This window comes from Lithobates pipiens, unplaced genomic scaffold, assembly GCF_037356315.1.
Source record: "Lithobates pipiens isolate NorthernLeopardFrog02 unplaced genomic scaffold, aLitPip1_a1.2 Scaffold_3, whole genome shotgun sequence".
NCBI lineage: Eukaryota > Metazoa > Chordata > Amphibia > Anura > Ranidae > Lithobates > Lithobates pipiens.
The window spans coordinates 74,828,887-74,851,766 of record NW_027507790.1 but is presented as its reverse complement, the minus strand read 5'-3'; the positions used below and the strand labels follow the sequence as shown (position 1 = coordinate 74,851,766).

The 22,880-nt window shown below is 41.4% G+C and overlaps 1 protein-coding gene across 1 annotated transcript in view; it reads left to right on the top strand.

The window, feature by feature from the left end:
• Positions 1–22,880, top strand: part of TMEM132B (transmembrane protein 132B) — a 790,326-nt gene that overhangs the window by 536,822 nt on the left and 230,624 nt on the right. The window contains exon 4 of the mRNA XM_077461820.1: positions 5,042–5,228. Within this exon, the coding sequence (XP_077317946.1) occupies positions 5,042–5,228 (187 nt within the window). The remainder of the gene's footprint in view (positions 1–5,041; positions 5,229–22,880) is intronic.

Sequence of the window (22,880 nt, the reverse complement as noted above, 5' to 3'; positions counted from 1 at the left end):
TCTCAAAGTTACTACTCACTGCTAAATGGAATTTTTACTTTGGCACATGTTCCTCAGGGCAGTGCCTGGCCCTCCATGTAAATTGTTTGACAATCTCTTTCATATTAGCCTAGGCCAGTGATGGCGAACCTTGGCACCCCAGATGTTTTGGAACTACATTTCCCATGATGTTCCACTACACTGCAGAGTGCATGAGCATCATGGGAAATGTAGTTCCAAAACATCTGGGGTGCCAAGGTTCGCCATCACTGGCCTAGAATATGGTCATTACTGTTTTTAACATTTGGTTCCCATTGACTTCAGTGATGTTCAGATTTGACACCTAAACTTCAGTAATGTTTGTCAATCCCATCTGGAACCTAACCCAGGTACGTTCAGTTCATCCCTACTTACTATCTACTTCAAGACACACTGATAAATAGCTGCTTGGAATTTTGCCTTTTCATTTGAGGGAGCTGGCACATAAGTAAGCGTCCATTATTGGCCCATCTAAACTAGCTAAGTTCAAAGGCTAGGAAGTACATTATCGGTACCTGGCTGCTTTGTCTGCAAGTGACCTCCTTCGTTTTTACAAACTGTGAATGGTTTGGGTTTGCGTTGAACCCAGTCTCAAACGGAACCCTAATCTCATCAACCCCTTCAAATTTTAGGCTTTTGTGACTCTGCTGGCCAGGAGCAAAGGCTCTGCACTACAATATCGGTTGCTGTTTATGTCTGGTGTCATATCTTCAAATTTTTATCAAAAATGTAGTGATTCATGAACCCAATACAGTGCCTTGAAAAAGTATTCATACAACTTGAAATTTTTCACATTTTGTCATATTAAGACCAAAAACGTAAATTTATTTTATTGGAATTTTATGTGATAGACCAATAAAAAGTGGCACATACTTATTGAAGTGGAAGGCAAATGATAAATGGTTTTTAACATTTTTTCAAAATAAATAAGTGAAAAGTGTGGCGTGCATTTCTATTGAGCCCCCTTTACTCTGATACATCTAATTAAAATAAAACAGTGGAACCAATTGCCTCCAGAAGTCACCTAATTAGTAAATAGAGTCCACCTGCTTGTAATTTAATCTCAGTATAAATACAGCTGTTCTGTGAAGCCCTCAGAGGTGTGTTAACTAAGAACCTTAGTTAACAAATAGCATCATGAAGGCCAAGGAACACACCAAATAGGTCAGGGATAAAGTTGTGGAAAAGTTTAAAGCAGGGTTAGGGTATAACAAAAATATGTCAAGCTTTGTACATCTCACGGAGCACTGTTGAATTCATCATCCGAAAATAGGAAGAGTATGGCACAACTACAAACCTACCAAGACATGGCCATCCACCTAAACTGACAGGCTGGGCAAAGAGAGCATTAATCTGAGAAGCAGCCAAGAGGTCCATAGTAACTCTGGAGGAGCTGCAGAGAGCCACAGCTCAAGTGGGAGAATCTGTCCACAGGACAATTATTAGTTACGCACTCCATAAATCTGGCCTTTATCAAAGAGTTGCAAGAAGAAAGCCATTGTTTAAAGAAAGCCATAAGAAATCTTGTTTGCAGTTTGCGAGATGCTATGTGGGGGACATATTGTAGCAAACATGTAGAAGAAGGTGCTCTGGTCAGATGAGACCAAAATTGAACTTATGGGCCTAAAAGCAAAATGCTATGTGTGGCAGAAAACTGCACATAACCCTAAACACACCATCCCCACTGTGAAACATGGTGATGGCAGCATCATGTTGTGGGGATGCTTTTCTTCAGCAGGGACAGGGAAGCTGGTCAGAGTTGATGGGAAGATGGATGGAGCTGAATACAGAGCAATCTTAGAAGAAAAACTGTTATGCCACATACACATGAGCGTAATGTCCGACAGAAAAAGTCAGACGGAAGCTTTTCATCGTATATTCCGATCGTGTGTATGCCTCTTCTGACTTTTTTTTTTGAAAATTCTGACAGACCTAGAAATAGAACATGTTCTAAATATTTCCGATGGAACCAATTCCTATCGGGAAAACCGCTCGTCTGTATGCTGTTCCGACAGGCCAAAAAGATGCATGCTCTGAAGCAAGTACAAGACGGAAGCTATTGGCTACTGGCTATTGAACTTCCTTTTTCTAGTCCCGTCGTATGCGCTGTACGTCACCACGTTCTTGACGATCGGACTTTGCTGTGATTGTGTGTATGCAAGACAGTTTCAGCGTAATTCCATCGGAACTTTGGCGGAAAAACCTTCAGAGTTTATTCCGACAGAAGACCGGTCGTGTGTACAGGGCATTAGAGTCTGCAAAAGACTTGAGACTGGGGCAGAGTTTCATCTTCCAGCAGGACAACGACCCTAAACATACAGCTAGAGCTACAATGGAGGGGTTTAGATCAAAGCACATTTATGTGATAGAATGGCCCAGTCAAAGTTCAGACCTAAATCCAATTGAGAATCTATGGCAAGACTTGAACAGTTCTGCTCACAGACACTCTCCATCCAATCTGACAGAGCTTGAGCTATTGTATTTTGCAAAGAAGAATGGGCAAAAATGTTACAGTCTAGTTGTGCAAAGCTGGTAGAGACGTCCCCAAAAAGACTTGTATCTGTAATTGCAGCGATAGGGGGTTCTACTATGTATTGACTAAGGGGGGCTGAATACAAATGCATGCCACACTTCTTACATATTTTTTTTTCTTTTAATTTTGAAAACCATTTATCATTTTCTTTCCACTTCACAATTATGTGCCACTTTGTGTTGGTATATCATATAAAATCCAATAAAATACATTTATGTTTTTGGTTGTAACATGGCAAAATGTGTAAAATTTCAAGGGGTATGAATAGTTTTTCAAGGCACTGTAAATGCCAATAATTTGCCATGAACTTAAAACATATCTCTATGGAGATATTCTGTATGTCTCAGTTGTGTGCAAAAAGCAGCCAATCATGTTTCCATAATTTTAAATAAAAAATAGTTGGCTACTGTGGGTCATCACAATTTTTTTTAAAGTTAAATAAAGGTCACTATGGTGTCCCCTAGTGCCATTGATTTGTCATAATGATTCTTCTTACAAGCATATGGTGAAAATAAAAAAATGAAAAATGTGTGCTTGCATGCTTAAGGCATTTTTACTCTTGACACTAAAGCAGAAGTGACAAATGGCCACTATTGTGCAGTCCCAGAATCTATGTTTTAGCCACTGATGAAGGTTGACTTCTGTATGTGTATTTACAGGATGCCTTAACAGTTTGTCAGGAATGGATGCTTTTATTAGACGTTATAGTCCTCTTGTATAGTTGTGTGCACAAGAGCTTACAGTTCATTACTAGATAGGTCTCATAAAGAAAAGCTTGTATTCCATCTATTAACCGCTTCAGCCCCAGAAGATTTTACCCCCTTCCCGACCAGAGCACTTTTTGTGTTTCGGCACTGCATCGTTTTAACTGACAATTGCGTGGTCGTGCAACATTGCACTCAAACAAAATTGATGTCCTTTTATTCCCACAAATAAAGCTTTATTTTGTTGGTATTTGATCACTTCTGCGTTTTTTATTTTTTGCGCTATAAACAAAAAAAGAGCGACAATTTTGAAAAAAACACATATTTTTTACTTTCTGATATAATAAATATCCCCCAAAAATATATAAAAAAACGATTTTCTTCCTCAGTTTAGGCTGAAATGTATACTTCTACATATTTTTGGTAAAAATCGCAATAAGCATATATTGATTGGTTTGCGCAAAAGTTATAGAGTCAACAAAATAGGGGATAGTTTTATGGCATTTTTATTATTAATTATTTTTTTACTAGTAATCTGCGATTTTCATCAGGACTGCGACATTATGGTGGCCACGTCGGACAATTTTGACACATTTTTGGGACCATTGACATTTTTACAGCGATCTGTGCTATAAAAATGCATTGATTACAGTAAAAATGTCACTGGCAGTGAAGGGGTTAACCACTAGGGGGCGATCAAGGGGTTGTGTTCCCTAGTGTGTGTTCTAACAGAAGGGGGGAGGGGACTGTGTAGGGGAAGAGATAGATTGCTGTTCATAATCTGTATTAACAGACAATCTGTCACTTCTCCCCTCAGAGAACCGGAAACTTTACACACACAGATCCTAGTTCTCTGTGTGCCCCGAGCGTTCGCGACCGCCGGGCTCTTGCATCGACTCTGTGGGGGAGCAGGGGGCACGCGTGCACCTAGTGGCCACAGGGCGAAGTGAAGTTACATAACGTTGTTTCTCCAAGTCGTGCCATTCTGCCGCAGTACAACTGCGGCAGCTGGTTGACAAAAGTGCATAAAAGACCATCCATTAATGTAAAACAAATGTCACATCATCTTGATGGAGTAATTATACAAAATTCGTTTTGTGTTTAAAGAACTATTTTCAAAGAGAATCGGGAATAGGGAGGGATTTCTATGAACCCTGTAAAAAGTGATGGTCACTGGAAGGTTGCTTATGCACAGAATCCATGTGCTAAATCCTCTTATACGCATCTGTGATGATATAATTGCAGTTAAGGCTTTGATCCCACGTCGCAGTGGCTTCCGTGAACATCAGGGCCGATGGAAGTTACAGAAAATTGTGGGAACTGCTGTAGTTGTACATTACAAATGCTCCTACCCATTTAATAACTGATGTAGCAGCACCGTATGCTGTCCAACTTTTGGAGTGACAAGCGACAGATCCAAACTGTACTTGAAGGACAATAAAAGAATACTTCCCGAACAAATCCGACAAGACTTTCTAGTAACAATTACACTGGAAAAGGTGCTGATGTCTCAAGGCCCTCTGAGAATGTGTAGCTTGACTCCTAATAGGAAAGTGTGGCAAGCACACTAATTAGAAAGATTGCTTCTTTCAGACAGGTATAGAAAAAAGGCCCGTGAGTCACCTGTGATAAATTAGAGCTATTGCAGAATTGATTAGATGATTTATGCTTTGATCACTGCAGTAAAGATAGAACATCCATGCTAATTCATTACCATGAGGTTAGGCTGTTATTTATGCTTGTGAGAGCTTTGTTCAAGCAGTGACATTTTCTCAATTTCTTTCAGAGCCAACGACTCGCTTTATGAAATTCTGCAGATGGACTTTGAAATGGACATCGGCAGTGGCTTGGCTGGAGCCCAGCAGATTACATGGCAGGTGGAATACCCAGAGGAAGACTCTGTCAGTGAACTTGTGATTTCCGAAATCTTTGTCAGCCAAGCAGCATTTACAGGGATTGTTCCTATAGCAATGGTATAGTATATGTTTTATGCTAATTTTCTGTCTCAGTTTTAATCTTTTTTTATGGATTTTGTCAAATTATTGTACAATGTAGTGACAAAACAATAGTTTGATAGATGTATATGTGTTCATTTAAAGGTAAGGTGATCAATTGTTATTCTATATTTGATAGCAGCTCTTTCCCAGTTAAAACATGTTTTCTTAATTGTTTCAAAAAGGCTCCAAAACATTTACCCAATAGAAAGGATCTTTGGGTTGAGGTCGGGGTTGAAATGAACCCAACCCATTTGCAATTCATGGACGTCGAAAACGAATGTGGTCATTCCCCACCATAGGGAATAACTACCAATAATATACTGCCTGGTCTCAGAACCTACATCAGTTGGATTAGAATGGCAGTTATGTGCATCGTTTTTCATAAAGCAGATATAAACCATTCACTGAATGTTCCTTAGATAGCAATAAGCTTTGTATCTTAGGGAATTTAGGGTTGAGGGAGGTAAGGCATTTTACAGCTTTATGTGGCTGGTGTGTGTCCGGGAGCTCATTTACAGCCTCCCCAAATGCACAGGCATTACAAGATGAATGCAGTAGTGCCTTGGATTATGAGCATAAGCCATTCCTGAAGAATGCTTGTAATCCAAAGCACTTATATCGTATATCAATGCGAGTTTCCCCATAGGAATCAAAGGAAACTCAGATAATTAGTTTCACAGCCTCTGCTTGACTATGCAGTACTGCATGTGGACAGAGGTGGGGGGGGGGTGTTGGAGACACTCGGAGAAGCTTGGAGACCACTCAGAGAACCTTGGGAATGGAGTGTTTCCAAGTGTTTCTGAGTACCTCTGAGCGGCTCAGAGCAGCTCCGTGTGTCTCCAATCGTCACAGGCACCCTTGCACCTCTGACCAAATGCGGTGCTGCACACCCCAGAGACTTGAATTCTGCTCATCTTGCGAGACAACTCTCACAAACCGAGTCAGGATTTAAGAAAAAAAAAACAACTCGTATTGCGAAACGCTCGTAAACCTCATTACTCGCAATCCAAGGTTTTACTGTATGTCTTTTTCAAAGGGCATGTCACATATTTTTTTCTGACTGCAATGTATTTTTTTACAACCTGTCCCTGCATCCTCGTATACTTCAATGACAACCATCTACAGGTGTCTTTTCCCAGGGCATATTTTCTTGTTTTTTTCTGGCTGCAATTTTTTGATAGCCTGTCCTTGAGTTTACGTGAAATTCACCGAAACCTGGCTGCATGTGTATTTCCACAGAGCATATTTCATCAACTTTTGCTGGCTGCAATTGTAATTGTGGTAAAAGTTTTTTTTGTAATAAGTGTATTCCTGGATATTGTGCATCAGCACATAAGCTCATTTTTCACTTTGTGAAGGTATGTCCCAGGGTGATTTGCAGGCAGGGGATTGTTGGAGACAGGAGCAGAACATTGTCACTCCATAACACAAAGTGCCCAAACAGGGACCTTTTCTATCTCAATCACAGCTGTTAAAGCTTATATGACATCTAAGTGGTTAGGTTTACATCTGCTTTAACAAAGTTAGCTTTAGTTCTTTACATTGCAGTACTGGGGTACATTTTCTTATGTGCCCTGCCAGTGTGTACAGATTTGTATGCCCACGTTTTCTTTTAAGGTGTAATATCCGGCCACAGCAATGGATTGATTGCTAGCTATTCAGTTATTAATACCTTAGCTACTATTTTCTATTAAATGGAGTCTTTTGGCTGTGCATATATATGTGACAGCACAGCATAAATCTAATAAAGCTGTTTGGCTGTGATTCTCCTGTAGATCATAGAATTGCAGTTCGTTCTACACTCCTGTGACCCGTTTTCAGCAGACAGCGGGCTGAAGTCGCTGAGAGCCTGAGGCAACTGCTCCCGCCCCCTCCACAGCCCAGCGCTCCAGTGAGTCCGCGGGGGGGGGGGGGGGCACAGAGTTGCTGACACCAGCTCTCTGCTCAGGGAGCTCTGAGGACCGAGTGATCGGCAGTGTTTGATTGCACGGTTCTCACTGTTAGAGCCAGCGGGAGGACAGATGCAGCATCAGACGGATTCTGCATCTAGCTAGGTAAGTATGAATCTGCAAAATTCCCAGTTCCCATGCTTCTCTTTTAAGAAGGCTTTATTGTGTGATACACTGATTCTATTGCAGGGCTTATTTATTCCTTTAGTCCCTTCCCACTATATCCTGTATGGTTATGCTGTATTGTTGGGTTTGCAAGCCCTACTTTGTAGAAGCCATGGGTTCCATACAATGCACTGATGATGACCAAAAAGCCTGAACTAGCTAAATAAGGGTATATTTGTACTATATACCAGCAGTTCTAGATGTTTATCTAGCTTCTCTGGTGGTTCTGCACACTGTCCCAAAATGAGAAATAATTCTCTTGTTTTTGGGATATGATAAAATGAGATATGTGAATATCTTCTGTTCTAAGAAGGCTTTATTGTGCCATGCACTCATTTAATTGGAATCTTTTTTGTAATTTCTTTTAGTCCCTTCACACTATAGCCTGTATGTGTATACTGTTTCATACTTCTGGAAGGGAAGATGTGTTGTTGAACAGTTTATAGACATACAGTATAAAACAGGCATTCATATTCCAGCAATATAGGGGGACTGGAGTATTTTGTTAGCTGCAGCATGATCAGCCAAGGATATCAACCAGCACTTCAGTGGATCCATGTACAGCAATGGATAGCCAGTGAGAACCAATCACAATAAATGATTGCCAGATCCTGCACTGGCTGATGGTAAAACTACTTTATACTTCTTGATTGTTGTTGAGAGAAGCCTTTTAGCCCCAAGTTAATTGTGTATTTCTACACAAAACATAATAGTGATTTCAGCATTGGGGGATGTAGCATCTGGCAGTATTTGAGTGAATGGGCATGCCGCTAAAAAGTACATGCGGCATCCCTCTCTTGAACTCATTAGTGCACTAGACAATCCTCATTTGTGCCCGGTTGCTTCTAATGTTCTTAGAGAGTTATTCATATTTAAAGTGACTTCACTAATGAATCCCTGCAACATCTAAGAGCAAAATATTCATGATCCAAAATTGAAGATGAGATGACAAATTTAGGAAATCACAAAGGTGCAAACGACTCTGGGACCTTACTTCTCCAGATGAGTGTTTCATGTTGGCAAGTCTAACGTAGCTTTGATTCCTCTTCAGGTACTATTAGAAGAGGCTCATTAGTCTTCAGAAGTGAATATATATATATATATGAGCTCCTACGTCGTGTCTGTTACAACATATTATCTGCACAGATGACTGGAGACAAGTTGTTTTGTGCTCCTGTGTCACGTTGTCTAAAATGTACTTGCAAGAAATAATTAAAATGCATCAAAGGTCTCACACCTTACGGTCAGAATTACTTGGTTACCGCAGGTCATCTCCAGCCACATAGTTATTATAGGCTGTGAAAGATCTGTAGTACTTTTCTTCTGACTTTTCATTCCTGGAGTAAACAATAATAATAATAGTCTGCTGCAGACGATTTTCTGCTAATGTCCTTTAATGATGCGGTACAGGACTGTCTGTGCTTTTAAGATTTCAGACCTTGTATATTCCTATACCACCCAGAATCACTGTTTCTTTTGCTTTTCATCCTTGTGCTAATAATTACCGAGCATACATTGAATACTTATAAAAAAGGCTTAGAGCAGAACTAAGCATACCCTCTCTAGTTAAAGGGATACCATGTGGACTTAGAATGGCAAGTTCAGTGCTCAGTATCCTATCTAGAAAATGTAGTTCTGTATGGAGATTGCATTTTCCTTTCATTAACAATTTTAGGCTTTTTTATTTATTTATTTATTTATATATTCATGTATTGTATTTAAACACGAGAAAATGTATAGCAATAAAACCCCAAAATACGAAAATGCAAACCTGATTCCATTTACAGATTTTGTATACAGTACCTAGACCATAAGGTTGATTGTAATAATTTGAACTAACAATGGTATAGAAACACCATCTTTGATGCCATTGCAAATGTCCTCCCTGTACTGCCTGGTACAACCACCTACAGTTACAGAGTGCAGTCCATCATCCTCTATTCTTCAATATCTGAGCAGTTAAGGTACATAACCAACGGAAGGGGATACACAAAAAAAGCATCATGGAACCCTCTGGTGCTCTCTGTTGTTTTACCAGTGTAGATCTGCAGTGAAGACGTTTCTCAGTAAGTTAAACGAGTAATCCCACTTTTGTGGGAAAAAAAATGTTGCAAATAAAAAAATAATAATATGGCATATACAATTGCAACAGTCATATTTTGTTTGAATGTTATTAAAAATGACCTTTCCTTTTCAATCGTCAGTGCTGTCATTTTCTGTAAAATGCAATGCTTTATGGCTACCTAGAGGCGCTCTGTACACAGATGGTGTACTTAACACCTCCCAGAAATGTAATTTCCTGCTCAGGTGATCGGCTTGCGGATTTTCCCAGAAGTCTGCACTAAGGTACAAATCAGAAATTGAGCATCCCCTGCAACAAAAATAATTTTTGATGAGACTCTGCAAGTTTCCTCATTAGAGCCTCACATGTGCAGCAGCTGATTCACTCTGAACATGGACACAGACAAACAAACAAACAGTGCTTTCTTCAGAAAAACAAAAGGTAGGAATCTGCAACAAAGTTTGTTAAAATCCTTGCAATGTACACAGATCACCCAGAGGTGAATGCTTTTTTTCTCCAAAAAAAGTGGAGTTACTCTTGTTGGGGATGGAGAAGGTTGGGGGTGCTAAATGCCACTGTCTACCATGGAGTATCGGACTAGTAACAGCTGAATATACTTTGGATTCTGCAAGCACTTTCACCCTAAAAGTCCTGACAGGAGAGCCGTTTGGATACTTTATAACATTTTTTTTTAAATGCTGAAATTATTTTTATATGGTTTGTATAGTGTATAGGATATGAAGATTTATTTTCTGCACAACATGAAAACTGTTAAAATGTGCTTTAAAGGAAAGATGAAAAACGTACCTCCACACTTTATTTTAGTGTTTACGTTTCACTGGCCTAGATTGTGCTCTTAGAATACTATGATATACTATATACTATGATAAATGTGGAAATATGGTACATTTTCAGAAGCACTGCAGTTGTGCCCACTCCTGGTGAAATGGAGGAATGGATTCTGTATTACTATGCCAAGTTGAAAGATGCTACAGTCCAACTCTTGCTTATCATAGAAAATGTCTTCCGCTTAGTGCACCAGCATACTTCACAACTTTTGAGATGGGAACGCGGGACACCAATTAGCAAAAGCATAGGTCACACATCCTGCCACGCCCCTTAAAGAATTATACAAAAAGAACGATTACTTAAACCCACTGTTTTTTTTTTTTACAACTATTATTCTATTCTAACAGCTTTTGACATTTACAAATGCAGCAATTTAGAGATTGGATAAAAGGTTGAGCACTGTAAAACACTTTTTAAAAGATAAATAGTGCATTTTATACAAATGAGGAGGAATGAAGGACAGGGGGACATTGTTCCAAATCAGGGACAGTCCCTCGAAATCAGGGATTTTTTGGGAGCTATGCACCTGGTAAAGGATTATACCTCACATCCAAGTCTCCGGTAAAGTAGTCCAATATCACCACGTATTCTCCCACTTTGCATTGAAGCTGTAGCCCTCACTCATATCTGCAAAGTGACACTGCAAATGTGTTTTGCTGCAAAGAAAAATCTATTCAGACCAGTTAAATCCCTTGTTCACAGTGTGTATAGAAGGGTATGGTATGTAAGTTGGATAAAAGCAGTCAGTACTTCCTGTATGCACTCATGTAGTAAAGGCTGGTACAGGGTGTTAAAGGGTGAGGGTACTTTCAATAGACATCTTAGATCCCACACCTTCATCAGCAACCTCATCAATTTTTAAAATGTTAGTAAAAAATCTTACTGCTGTACCCTGCACAGTGCCTGTTAGAATGTACCTTCACCATCCTTTCAAATGCTATACTCCCACCTAGAGGATTAGTCCCATCTCCATTTTAGGATATTATCCATAGCCAGCATGTGCACAACATTTCACAGAACATGGAAGTGCTGCAGGACATAATTACTACCTGGCCTTGGAAAGTAAGGTCCAATTAATCTCTATCTGCGTTTGTCCAATTTGAAAAAACGTCCAAGAGTGTAGCTTAAACTGTGATGTCATCACGACCATTTGGAGGAGCATCTATTTGGAAGAGAGGCAGTATTACAATCTGTCTGAATCTTGCCAATGTTTGTGAGTACCTGTTTTTATTTTTTAATAAACATTATCCTGAATTACTATGCTATGCTGTTTCTCTTGTGCTTCCTCTATATGTGTCATTGATCTATACCTCAAGCTCTCATTGATGTGGGAGATTTTGGAGAAATCCATGCTTCCATCAGGAATCTGAATGTCTTTTTTAATAAAGTGCTGTTATACCATTTATGCAGCGAGGTCTAGGCTTCTGGTAAGTGGCCTTATGTGGAGGTTCTTAAGCACTTTAGTTTGTTTTGGCACTGTTTGAGCACAAAAGCACTGCAGTTATGGTGACACCAATGCTGTATCTTGCTAGCTGCTGCCATAAAAACGCCATAACAATGGTATTCCTCTTCAAATTTGCGACGTAAAATGATGGTGGGTGGTCCATAAGTGGTTAATGTAGAACTATAGGCAACACTTTTTTTTGTTTTAGAGAAAGAATAAGGGAGGGTTATAGCCCCTGTCAGTTTATTTTTGCCATCCCTGCTCCATTACAGAGATTTCCCTTCATTTCCTGCTCCATAGCCAAACAGGAAGTGAGAGGAAATTTCTGCAAATTTTCCTCCAAGTCCCTCAGAACTAGTGTCCCCACTGGAAAATTTCAGGTTTGCGAATCTTAAACAGGAAGGAGTGTGACTTGCCAGGAAGGGGTGGGTCATATTTCAATTAGGGGATGCGCAAATTTAGTCAGGCCTAGGGTAGCACAAAACCTAAATACATCACTGGGTGACACTGAAGACAACACTTGGCTTTCACGTAATGGGGACATTTTACCCTGTAGGTAACTTCTGCTTATGTATTTTTCCATCATATTCTCAGTTTAAATTGCTCAGGTATACAACAGGTTTATTTCAACCTAATTATTTGCAATTTTACCCATTGGTTTACCCTGAAAACATACTATATTTCCATTTTATTATCTTAGATTATTAACATTTTCAGCTTTCGTTCTTTCATTCTACACTGTATCACATCAACTAACAGCACTCCCAGCATGGGCGTAGCGTGAAGGGGTGCAGGAGTTGTCATAGCGACCCCACGTTCAGCTCCAGGAGACCCGCGGCTCTCTGCTATGAGCTGCAATCTTACATGCTTTATTTTACAATCACAAAATCCTGGAAACAGAATCCAGGTCTGAGCCACCTTGTGTCTCCCAGGGCCCCAACCGAGCTCTGCAATCCAGTCTGGAGCTTCTAGTTTGCCTTCTCCCCATACCCCCAGATCATATCCATCCTCTACTCTCATTAGCTGGGGAGAAGTTGTGCTGTTCTCTGAATGGAATGGAGGACTGAGTGGACTGCAGCCCGGGACAGTGAAGTGTGGCTCTGTGCTGCTGTGTGCTGATACATTGTGGGGACAGTGAGCCGCCTCCCTGTCACAAAGACCTGAATGAGCGAGGAGGAGGAGAGCAGCACCTGATAGCTGGGACAGGACGGCTGTACCTGAGGTATTACATGGCTCTGCTCAGTCATGTCACTCAGTGCACCCCCACCCTGAAATGTGGAAACACTGACAGCTGAGAACAGACACACAACCCCCCACAACACCTGCAACACTTACAGAAATGTTGGTAAACAATCCCCTTACTCCTCCTGAGGGGCCACAAGGGGCTCCAGGGGCCAAGATGTTTTTGTGTCAATTAAAGTAGTACTATAAGAGGGAGGGCTGGGCAGGGGAATCTAGCGTTAATGTCGGGGGGCATGTGTCATTACCAGAAGGAGGACACCTATCATTACCTTGAGGTGGGGGACATTTGTCATTACTAAGGGGATACATGTGTCTTACCAGGGGGGGTCAAACTTCTGTTATTACCTTGAAGGGGGAAGAAATGTAATATGTTGCAAATGGGGACCATGTGTCATTACCAGGAGGGGGGCACAGGATTGGCAACACCTGTAAAGTTATAGACAATTTGTAAAAATCATGTATGGCTCATATTGCACTGCACAGACATTGCATATGATCTACACAAGAATGCGTTATAACTCTTATGTAAATCACATGTGGTGTTCTGCACACACCAGTGTGAAACCAGGCTAAATGTCTGGGAATGACAGCCACTGCCCATAAACAAAATATGGCCACAGGTCAGCTTGCACCTGCACATGTGTTGTTCCAAAAGCAGCAAAGTGGTGTTTGGGTTCAGGGTGTGCTCAAGGACGGTTGGAGTAGGCATAGTGACGTCATGGTGTTTGGCACCTTTTCTGAAATGCAAGTTTTAATACAAAGAGCACTGCCCTGGGACTCAGAGTTGGAAGAGGCAAAAGCAAAGCTTACCCTCAGTGCCCTGTACCCGGCGAGCAATTACAGAGGTCAGTGTGACTGACACAACAGCTCCAGCCAAGAGGTCACACCGTCTGTGGGGTGGTCAGTACGCTTATGTAAGGTGGGAGTGAATACACGATGGTAAGGGGGGGTACTGCTATCAAGCCTTATATCAGTGACCTCCCCCCACTTTAGTGTATTCACTGCGTGGAAGGTGGTCTGTGGCCACCAGAGTCCCCACCTACCCACATCAGAGAATTCAGCTTTCCCCCGTAAAGTGGTAGTAGACCACTGCAGTGCATACTAGCACATTATGGCTTTACCTTGCAGGGCTTGTTTTTGTTTGAAATGCCTTTACTACCGCTTTAAATCAGAGTCCTCAGAGTTCCCCATTACAACACCAGAGTTTGCAGAATTTCCCTTTACAGTGCAAGGGAGAACTCTTGTGGATCGTGTTATAAAAAGGGAACACTGTAGACTGTGACGTAAGGGAAATTGATGCAGACCTTGTTGTAAGGGGTAACTGGGGTTGTTGTGTAAGCCCTTGTACACAAGGTCGAACATTTCGACAACAAAATCCGTTGGATTTTGTCCGACGGATTTTGTCCGAAACTGGTGTTGCATACACAGGTCGGACAAAGTTGTCGGAAAATCCGATCGTTCGTAACGTGATGACGTTATTTCCTTACGACAGGACTACGTTCAGGCTAGTAGCCAATAGCTTTGGTCTTGTAATTTGATCTGAGCATGCGTGGAACTTTGTCCGATTGGAATTCTCTATTAACGATCGGACAAAGACCGATCTGACCATGTTGTTGGAAAATTTTATAGCCCAGCTCCAAAACTTTGTCGGTAGGATATTCCGACGGAAACAGTCCGATGTAGCCCACACACGGTCAATTATCCGACAACACGGTCCAATCGGACATTTTCCGTCGGAATGTCTGACCGTGTGTACAAGGGCTAAGAGGGGGAGGCTATAGTTTTCAGAGACCCTCTACATCAGAGTTTCCTTTTATTCCAGATCCCCTAACATCAAAGTCCACAGAGTTCTCCTTTACATCAGGGTCCACAGAGTTCTCCTTTACATCGGGGTCCAAAGAGTTCTCCTTTACATCAGGGTCCACAGAGACCCCCCTTACACTGTAAAGGGTAACTCTGCAGACTCTGATGTAAGGGGGAACTCTGATGTAAGCAAAACTCTGATGTAAGGGGAAATTCCTGATGTAAGGGGAAACTCTAATGTAAGGGGGAACACTGAGGACTCTGATGTAAGGGGGAACTCTGATGTAAGGGGGGATGCTGTGGTCTCTGATGTAAGGGGGAACTCTGAAAACTCTAATGTAAGGGGGAATGCTATGGAATCTGATGTAAGGGGGGACGCTGAGGACTCTGATGTAAAGGGGAATGCTATGGACTCTGATGTAGGGAGGGACTCTTGGAACCATGATGTATAGGGAACAGCTTGGGACTTTGATATAAGGGGGGACTCCAATGTGAACACAGGGTTCATTCTAACTGCTGCACTCTACATGTTGTCCTGTATGTTTCCTACTCCTGACCCCTGCACTCTACATTACATTGCACTCTACATTATGTTGTGCATTACATAGTCCTGACCCAGGTGTTCAATGTGTCAATAGTTGCTGGTTTTATTGAAGTTCTTCTTTAAAGCCTAACTACATGGTATCTGAGCTCCACAAACTAAAAGCACTATTTAATTCACTTTTAATATTTAAAGCAAACACATTAATCCATTTATGTCTCTATGATGCCCATGGCCATTATAATCCTAGTCAGGCTCACATTTTAAGCAAGAAACCTCCACTCACCTTAGCCAGTCCTAGTATGGATGTATACATGTAAAATCCTCAGTCAATGCTGCTCTTCGGGTCACACCCCCTGACATGTTTTCGCCCCATCCAACAGGGCTTAATCATGACCCCTTTAAAATCTTTTGAATTACCCTCTCAATATGTAAATAAAGCTCTGAAATAACTCTTTAGCCACATTGAGTATCATGGCGCATAGCGGAAATATATTGGTGTTCAGTGGAAGTGGCGGGTGGTAGTGGGGGGGGGGGGGGGTCCCAGGTCAACTTCTGCATCAGGGCCCACAAAGTTTTAAGCTATGGCTCTGACTCCCAGCTAATTGCAAATTGTCTCTGGATAGTTGTAGCCATCATGATCTACAGTGGGGATGGAAAGTATTCAGACCCCCTTAAAGTTTTCACTCTTTGTTATATTGCCGCCATTTGCAAAAATCAATTAAGTTCATTTGTTTTCCTCATTAATGTACACACAGCACCCCATATTGACAGAAAAACACAGAATTGTTGACATTTTGCAGATTTATTATAAAAGAAAAACTGAAATATCACATGGTCCTAAGTATTTAGACCCTTTGCTGTGACACTCATATATTTAACTTGGGTGCTGTCCATTTCTTCTGATCATCCTTGAGATGGTTCTAAACCTTCATTTGAGTCCAGCTGTGTTTGATTATACTGATTGGACTTGATTAGGAAAGCCACACACCTGTCTGTATAAGATCTTACAGCTCACAGTGCATGTCAGAGCAAATGAGAATCATGAGGTCAAAGGAACTGCCTGAAGAGCTCAGAGACAGAATTGTAGCAAGGCACAGATCTGGCCAAGGTTGCAAAACTATTTCTGCTGCACTTAAGGTTCCTAAGAGCATAGTAGCCTCCATAATCCTTAAATGGAAGACGTTTGGGAAGACCAGAACCCTTCCTAGAGCTGGCAGTCCGGCCAAACTGAGCTATCGGGGGAGAAGAGCCTTGGTGAGAGAGGTAAAGAAGAACCCAAAGATCACTGTGGCTAAGCTCCGGAGATGCAGTCGGGAGATAGGAGAAAGTTGTAGAAAGTCATCCATCACTGCAGCCCTCCAGCAGTTGGGGCTCTGGTCTGATGAGACCAAGATAGAACTTTTTGGCCTTAATTCTAAGCGGTATGTGTGGAGAAAACAAAGCACTGCTCATCACCTGTCCAATACAGTCCCAACAGTGAAGCATGGTGGTGGCAGCATCATGCTGTGGGGTGTTTTTCAGCTGCAGGGACAAGACAACTGGTTGCAATCGAGGGAAAGATGAATGCGGCCAAGTACAGGGATATCCTGGATGAAAATCTTCTCAGGAGTGCTCAGGACCTCAGACTGGGCCGAAGGTTTACCTTCCAACAAGACAATGACCCTAAGCACACAGCTAAAATAATGAAGGGGTGGCTTCACAACAACTCCGTGACTGTTTTTGAATGGCCCAGCCAGAGCCCTGACTTAAATCCAATTGAGCATCTCTGGAGAGACCTAAAAATGTCTGTCCACCAACGTTTACCATCCAACCTGACAGAACTGGAGAGGATCTGCAAGGAGGAATGGCAAAGAATCCCCAAATCCAGGTGTGAAAAACGTGTTGCATCTTTCTCAAAAAGACTCATGGCTGTATTAGATCAAAAGGGTGCTTCTACAAAATACTGAGCAAAGGGTCTGAATACTTAGGGCCATGTGATATTTCAGTTTTTCTTTTTTAATAAATCTGAAAAAATGTCAACAATTCTGTGTTTTTCTGTCAATATGGGGTGCTGTGTGTACACTAATGAGGAGAAAAATGAACTTAAATAATTTTAGCAAATGGCTGCAATATAAAAAAGAGTGAACAATTTAAGGGGGTCTGAATACTTTCCGTCCCCAGTGTATATGCCCAGCAATACAAAGTAAAGAGTGTAAGACAACATTAGTACAGATGTATACTTCCTCTGCTGGCAAAGGCACAAGATACCTTTCACAATGTCCAATTTGTCCTTATAGTTCTCTTGTCCATCTGCACATTGTGTATTTCCATCATCTTTCTTTGAAATTCATCCAACTGCTTAAGTATTCAAAGTGAGCCAGTGATTAACAGAAATATCTTTAACTTGTCTCTTTTGGATCAACTGTGACCCAGATGATGACCTTTCCAGGCCATTCTGCATTACTTATAGCAATGTTCCCAAATCAGAATTTCACAGTGACTTGTATTTATTAATTCTCCATTGCCTGTTTTGAAAGAATTAGCTTTTGTCTCATCTGAGGTTAGCCTACATTAAAAGTGCATTTCCTGGCTGTATAATTAAGTGCTAATTTATCAAAAACTTGTAACACCATCATATTCCGCCTAATAAAGGCTATGTCATACACTAGAAAATTATTATGGCACTTTTCTATTTTTACATTACATCTCATTGCATCAATATCAGTAAAAGTTTGAAGTGGTTAAAAAATGACTAATAGACAGTGTAAATAATGACTGCTCCACCTATGAATAGTCTAAGGACAGGCATGTAATCAGTGAGAGATAGGATTGGCATGCTGCCTTCTCCTGCTTATCACTTAGAAAGAAATCACAATGAGAAGCCATCATGTTAGGGTTTAAACTCAGTGGCAGCCAGAAGCCAAAGATCTCAAGTCATTTAGCTGCATCTGGCTAAAGAAAGCAGAGTAATTATATAGACTTAGGGAGTGCCAAGCTATCGCAACACACTAGAAATGACAAAAGTTGTGAACACAAACCAAACTACACGTGGATAGCCTGGTAATGTGAACAGTCCAGGTCACTTGACTGGATTTCTTGCATGGCCTGCAGAGTATAAAATATTATAAAACAGTGGCATACTAAGGGGGTGCAGTCTGCTCTGGTTGGGACTACATCCTGTGAGTAAGTACCAGTCCGCCAACCACAGAGGAACAATCTGCTAGTAACAATCAGCACTGTGTGTGGCCATAGACCACCATTTATACACTGTGCACAGGGACACCAGTGGTCACAGGAGAAAGTGCAGGGACAGTTGCGAGGAATATGACCACATAGGGAAGCATAGTGCACATTAAACCTGCTGGGCTACATTGAAACCATGTGCTGTACACTAATCAGGATGAGAAGAAGTTGGATGTTCTGCTACTGTGGGGTCTGTACTGGTGAGAGTTATAATACTCAGGGGTCTCTACTGGGGAGGATGTGTTCTGCTTCTGAGGAGTCTGTGCAAGGGGGACATTCTAATAGTTTTGATACTGAGCTGTATTAGGGGTGTTTTACTACAGAAGGGTCTGTACTGGGGAGGGAGTTGTCTGTGATGAGAGGTCTGTATTGAGGGTAAAGGGGTAGTTCTATTACTGAGGGAGTCTGTACTTGGGGGTAGGGGAATGGGGTCTGTCTGTATGGAGAGGGCTCTACTGGGGAGGAGGGGGTGTTGTCTGACGGTTCTGTACTGGGGGGGTGGGGTCCATACTGAGGGGTTTGTTCTAGGGAGTGGTGTCCTGTGCTGGGGGGAAGGGTGTCCATACTGAGGAGCTGGGCTGGCAGGGGGTATTTCTAGAGGTGTCGGTGACGGGAGTGGGTTTCAGTCTGTACTGAGGGGTTTCTGCTTAGGGGTCATCTTTACTGAGAAAGCTGTGCTGCAGGGGAGTCAGTGGTTAGTATGTGCTGGAGGCAGGGGGTCCAATTGCACTGGGAGGTCTGTGTGTGTGTGTGTGTGGGGGGGGGGGGGGGTCCATTGGGTTTAGAAGGGTTTTGTGTAAATATACCCCTCCCCCTGTTAGCACAATATAACTACACCCACAATCTGGTGTGGTGCTCTGCGCTCGCAGCTTTCATTTTTGCTGATCGTTTATTTAATTATAGGGGGTGCAAAAGAATTGGCCAGCCCCAGGTGCCACATGTGTTAGGTACACTTCTTGTTATAAAGGACTATAAAGGAGAACAAGAAGCAATAATGGCTCTCCTTTGTAAACAAGGCCAGGTGCTTATATAAATTATTCATTTCTCATTAAAAGAAATACACATAAACATTTTATTAAAAAACAATAATGCACCACAACTCTAGAAAACACCATTGTTGAACATTACCGACCAATAAGAAGAAGAGGTCATGGCCCGAAGAGATTCATGGAAAACAGTTGTGAGCAGGTTTGCTGGGTTTGAAAAATAAAACTAACAATGATTACCGTAATAACAAAATACAAATTGTGAAATCTCCCTTCTGTACTTATAGGCAAATACAACACAGCTAAGCATTTATTTCATTTTGTATGTATGTGAATGTATCATTATCTCTGCTGTTGGGTTCCGCTGTTCTGGTGCCAAAGACCTTCTCTGTCAAGCCAAGGTTGAAATAAAGGTGGTTTATTCAGACAACACACCCAGCAGAGCAAATAGCAACAACAATAATAGCAAAGGCAAACAGGCATGACCGCTAATCACTCAGAAAAAAAAAAAAAACCTGCCATAGCTTGTCCAAATACTGTATAAACCACTGCAGTTCTTTAAATATGATGGCTATGGGCATGTTTGGTGCCAAGTGGTTGGTGCGAAAAAGCCTGTTATGAGACAAATTATGTTAATCTGTGATAAATGCTGTTGAACCAGCCTAACACATGAGCATTTTAGAGGATAAATGATTGAGTTTTTTTTCCACCTTGAATTTCTTATGTATGTATGTATGTATGTATGTATATATATATATATATATATACCACTGCACTGTACACTTTGGGATATGTTTCTACCAAGAGTGTTTATTCTTTCACACTCCAAAGTGTGCAGGTTTTTCTCATCCATATGCTACTACTCATAATAGTCTCGTCCACAAAAAGAAATTAAAAAAAAATTCTAATCCTTATTAAACAGCCTTAATTTTAGATCCAGTGACTTTGTCCCTGGTTCTTTATGCTTCTCTATTCAACACAGGCAGATAAAAAAATATTTTTTCCTGAAAAGTAAGGCATCTGGTAATAATTTGGGTATTATTATATAGGATATACAATAGCACCAACAGTTTATGCAGCACTTTACAATATAAAGAGAAACAGTACAGTTACAGTACAATTCAACACAGGAGGGTTAGGAAGACCCTGACTGTGAGGGCTTACAGTCTGGGTACAAGGAAATGTTGAACTTACTCAAGATTGAAGGGGCTGATACACGTGTGGAATATCACGATGTACAATATGTTTTGAAAAAAAAAAAAAACGAATGAAAAGTGTTCAACTGTACTATGGCAGCCCAGATTGACCTACGTGTCCCTTGAGAGAAGATGGATGATAGAAGAAGAAGCATGGGTACTGCCATTGCCTGTCTCCTTCAGCATAATTCAATCTGAGATCTAGAAAAAGGCATGCTGCAAATGAGAATAGGAAAAGTGTCAGAATTGGTTAATTCTATATTTGTTCTAGGTCACTAAGTTAGAGGCATTGCTGTTAAAGCATCAGAAAAACAGCTAAAAACTGTTACACAAGGAATGCAGTAACGGCAACCTCTAATAATTCATCAGGGCAGTTCTGGGAAATGTTTAGCACCTCAAGCAAATGGCTGAGCAGTACAGCAGCACTCTTCCACACTGGTGGGTAAATGCCCAATTAACAAAAAAATTAAGCTACCACCACATGGGTGAACAGGAGGGATAATGTAAGATCATTGCCTCACTACCATGTATGTGCTTGGCCATTTGTCCATCTTGGCCTCTGCCATAACTTTGTTGGATTTAGGTCTGTTGGTTATGTTTTCTGAGTGAATAGTACTGTAATTTACACTTATTGCTAATTCCATAGATATCAATCTTCTGTTTGGGAAGTAACTAGGCCTCTTACAAACTCAGTTTCCAGAAGTCAACCACAACTGCCTAGCTGGGGCTTAGCCTTAGCTGCAGGTACACTCTAAACCAGCATCATGAATGGCCCGCATTTCGTGTGTGAGTAGCTTAGTGACAGATCAACTATCTGTCAGGGACAGTGCTTAGTAGCAGCGAGAGGTTCCAGTCGAGTAGGGAAAGTGGAGGGACACGCCATTCTTCCTGGAAGCCTCCCCACTTGGGTTTGGTCAGGCCGCATTCTACTCCTTGAAACAGACGCTGTCGGTACACCTGGGACCTAGTGTTAAATTCATCGCTTTACACTTCATGATTGCGCCCGGTCGGTTGTTTTTCTGCCAGGCTAGTTGTGATTTGTTTAACTTTAATTTCAGCACAGTTCTGTTTCTGCAATTGGATTCATTTAGATGTTCTCAAGGTAATGGAGTCCTGAAGCATTTGCAACAGCAGTAGTAACTCAGGGCCATTGTAGCTATCAAACATTTTGTAAAACAGAACAGCCAGCCAAAACTAAAAATAAACAAATTGGTTTAAAGCTGAAATCCAGGTTTCATTTAACTTTAAATAGTGTTATCAAGCTGGTCCAAACAATTTCCATCACTTAAATGCTCCTGCTACTTCTACTCCCATTCCCAGAATAAAATCGAGCAAAGCCTTAAATACAAGGCTTCCTCTGAATGGCTGAGGTGAAGAGATGAGCAGATTAACTCATGATCTCTACCTCAGCCACTCAGAGGAAGCCTTATATTCATTGATAAAATATAATTCCTCCTGTGAATAGTGCTTGGCCCAACTCGATTTATTTTGTTCTGGAAAACAGAAGGGAAATCACTATACTGCTGCTGCTGGAACACAGTGCAGTGTTTGGTCCAAACAAACAATTTAAAGTTAAATTAAATTAAATTAAAGTTAAATGAAATCTGGAGTTCATCTTTAACTACTCAGGTTACAAATAGTGTTTGTTGTTGCATATATTTGCAAATGACATGTGGAAGCCAGACTGAAGCATAAAGGCACCTCTGATAAATGTGGTCCATAACTCTAAAATATATGAATTCCTCAGCTGTGGGAGAATGGAGTTGTCACCAGGTGAGGCTGCTCTCTGTGCATTGCTATAAATGCCCCAAACCAGGAGCCCAGGGCAGGACTCCCAGAAGTGCCTTGGCACAGCAGTGTGGGCTTCTACAAGTTTTTGCAAATGTAGCTGGTTATGAAGAAAGAAAGCTGTATTTTCACAGGCTGAATATCGAGAGATTTGCTCTTGGTTGTGAGGACACCAAGGAGTATACGTTGCTCCTCCTGTGTGCATATCAACATGTTACAAGCCTGCAGCAATATGCTGAGGTCCAGAGCTGCTGCAAGATCCAGAAGTGAGCTTATCTGTACATCTGAACAGCAGATACCCTGTTGACATATCGCTGGCACTAGTGAGAGGGCACTGCTGCCATTAACCTGTTGCTGCTAGCAGAGACTAATCACTAA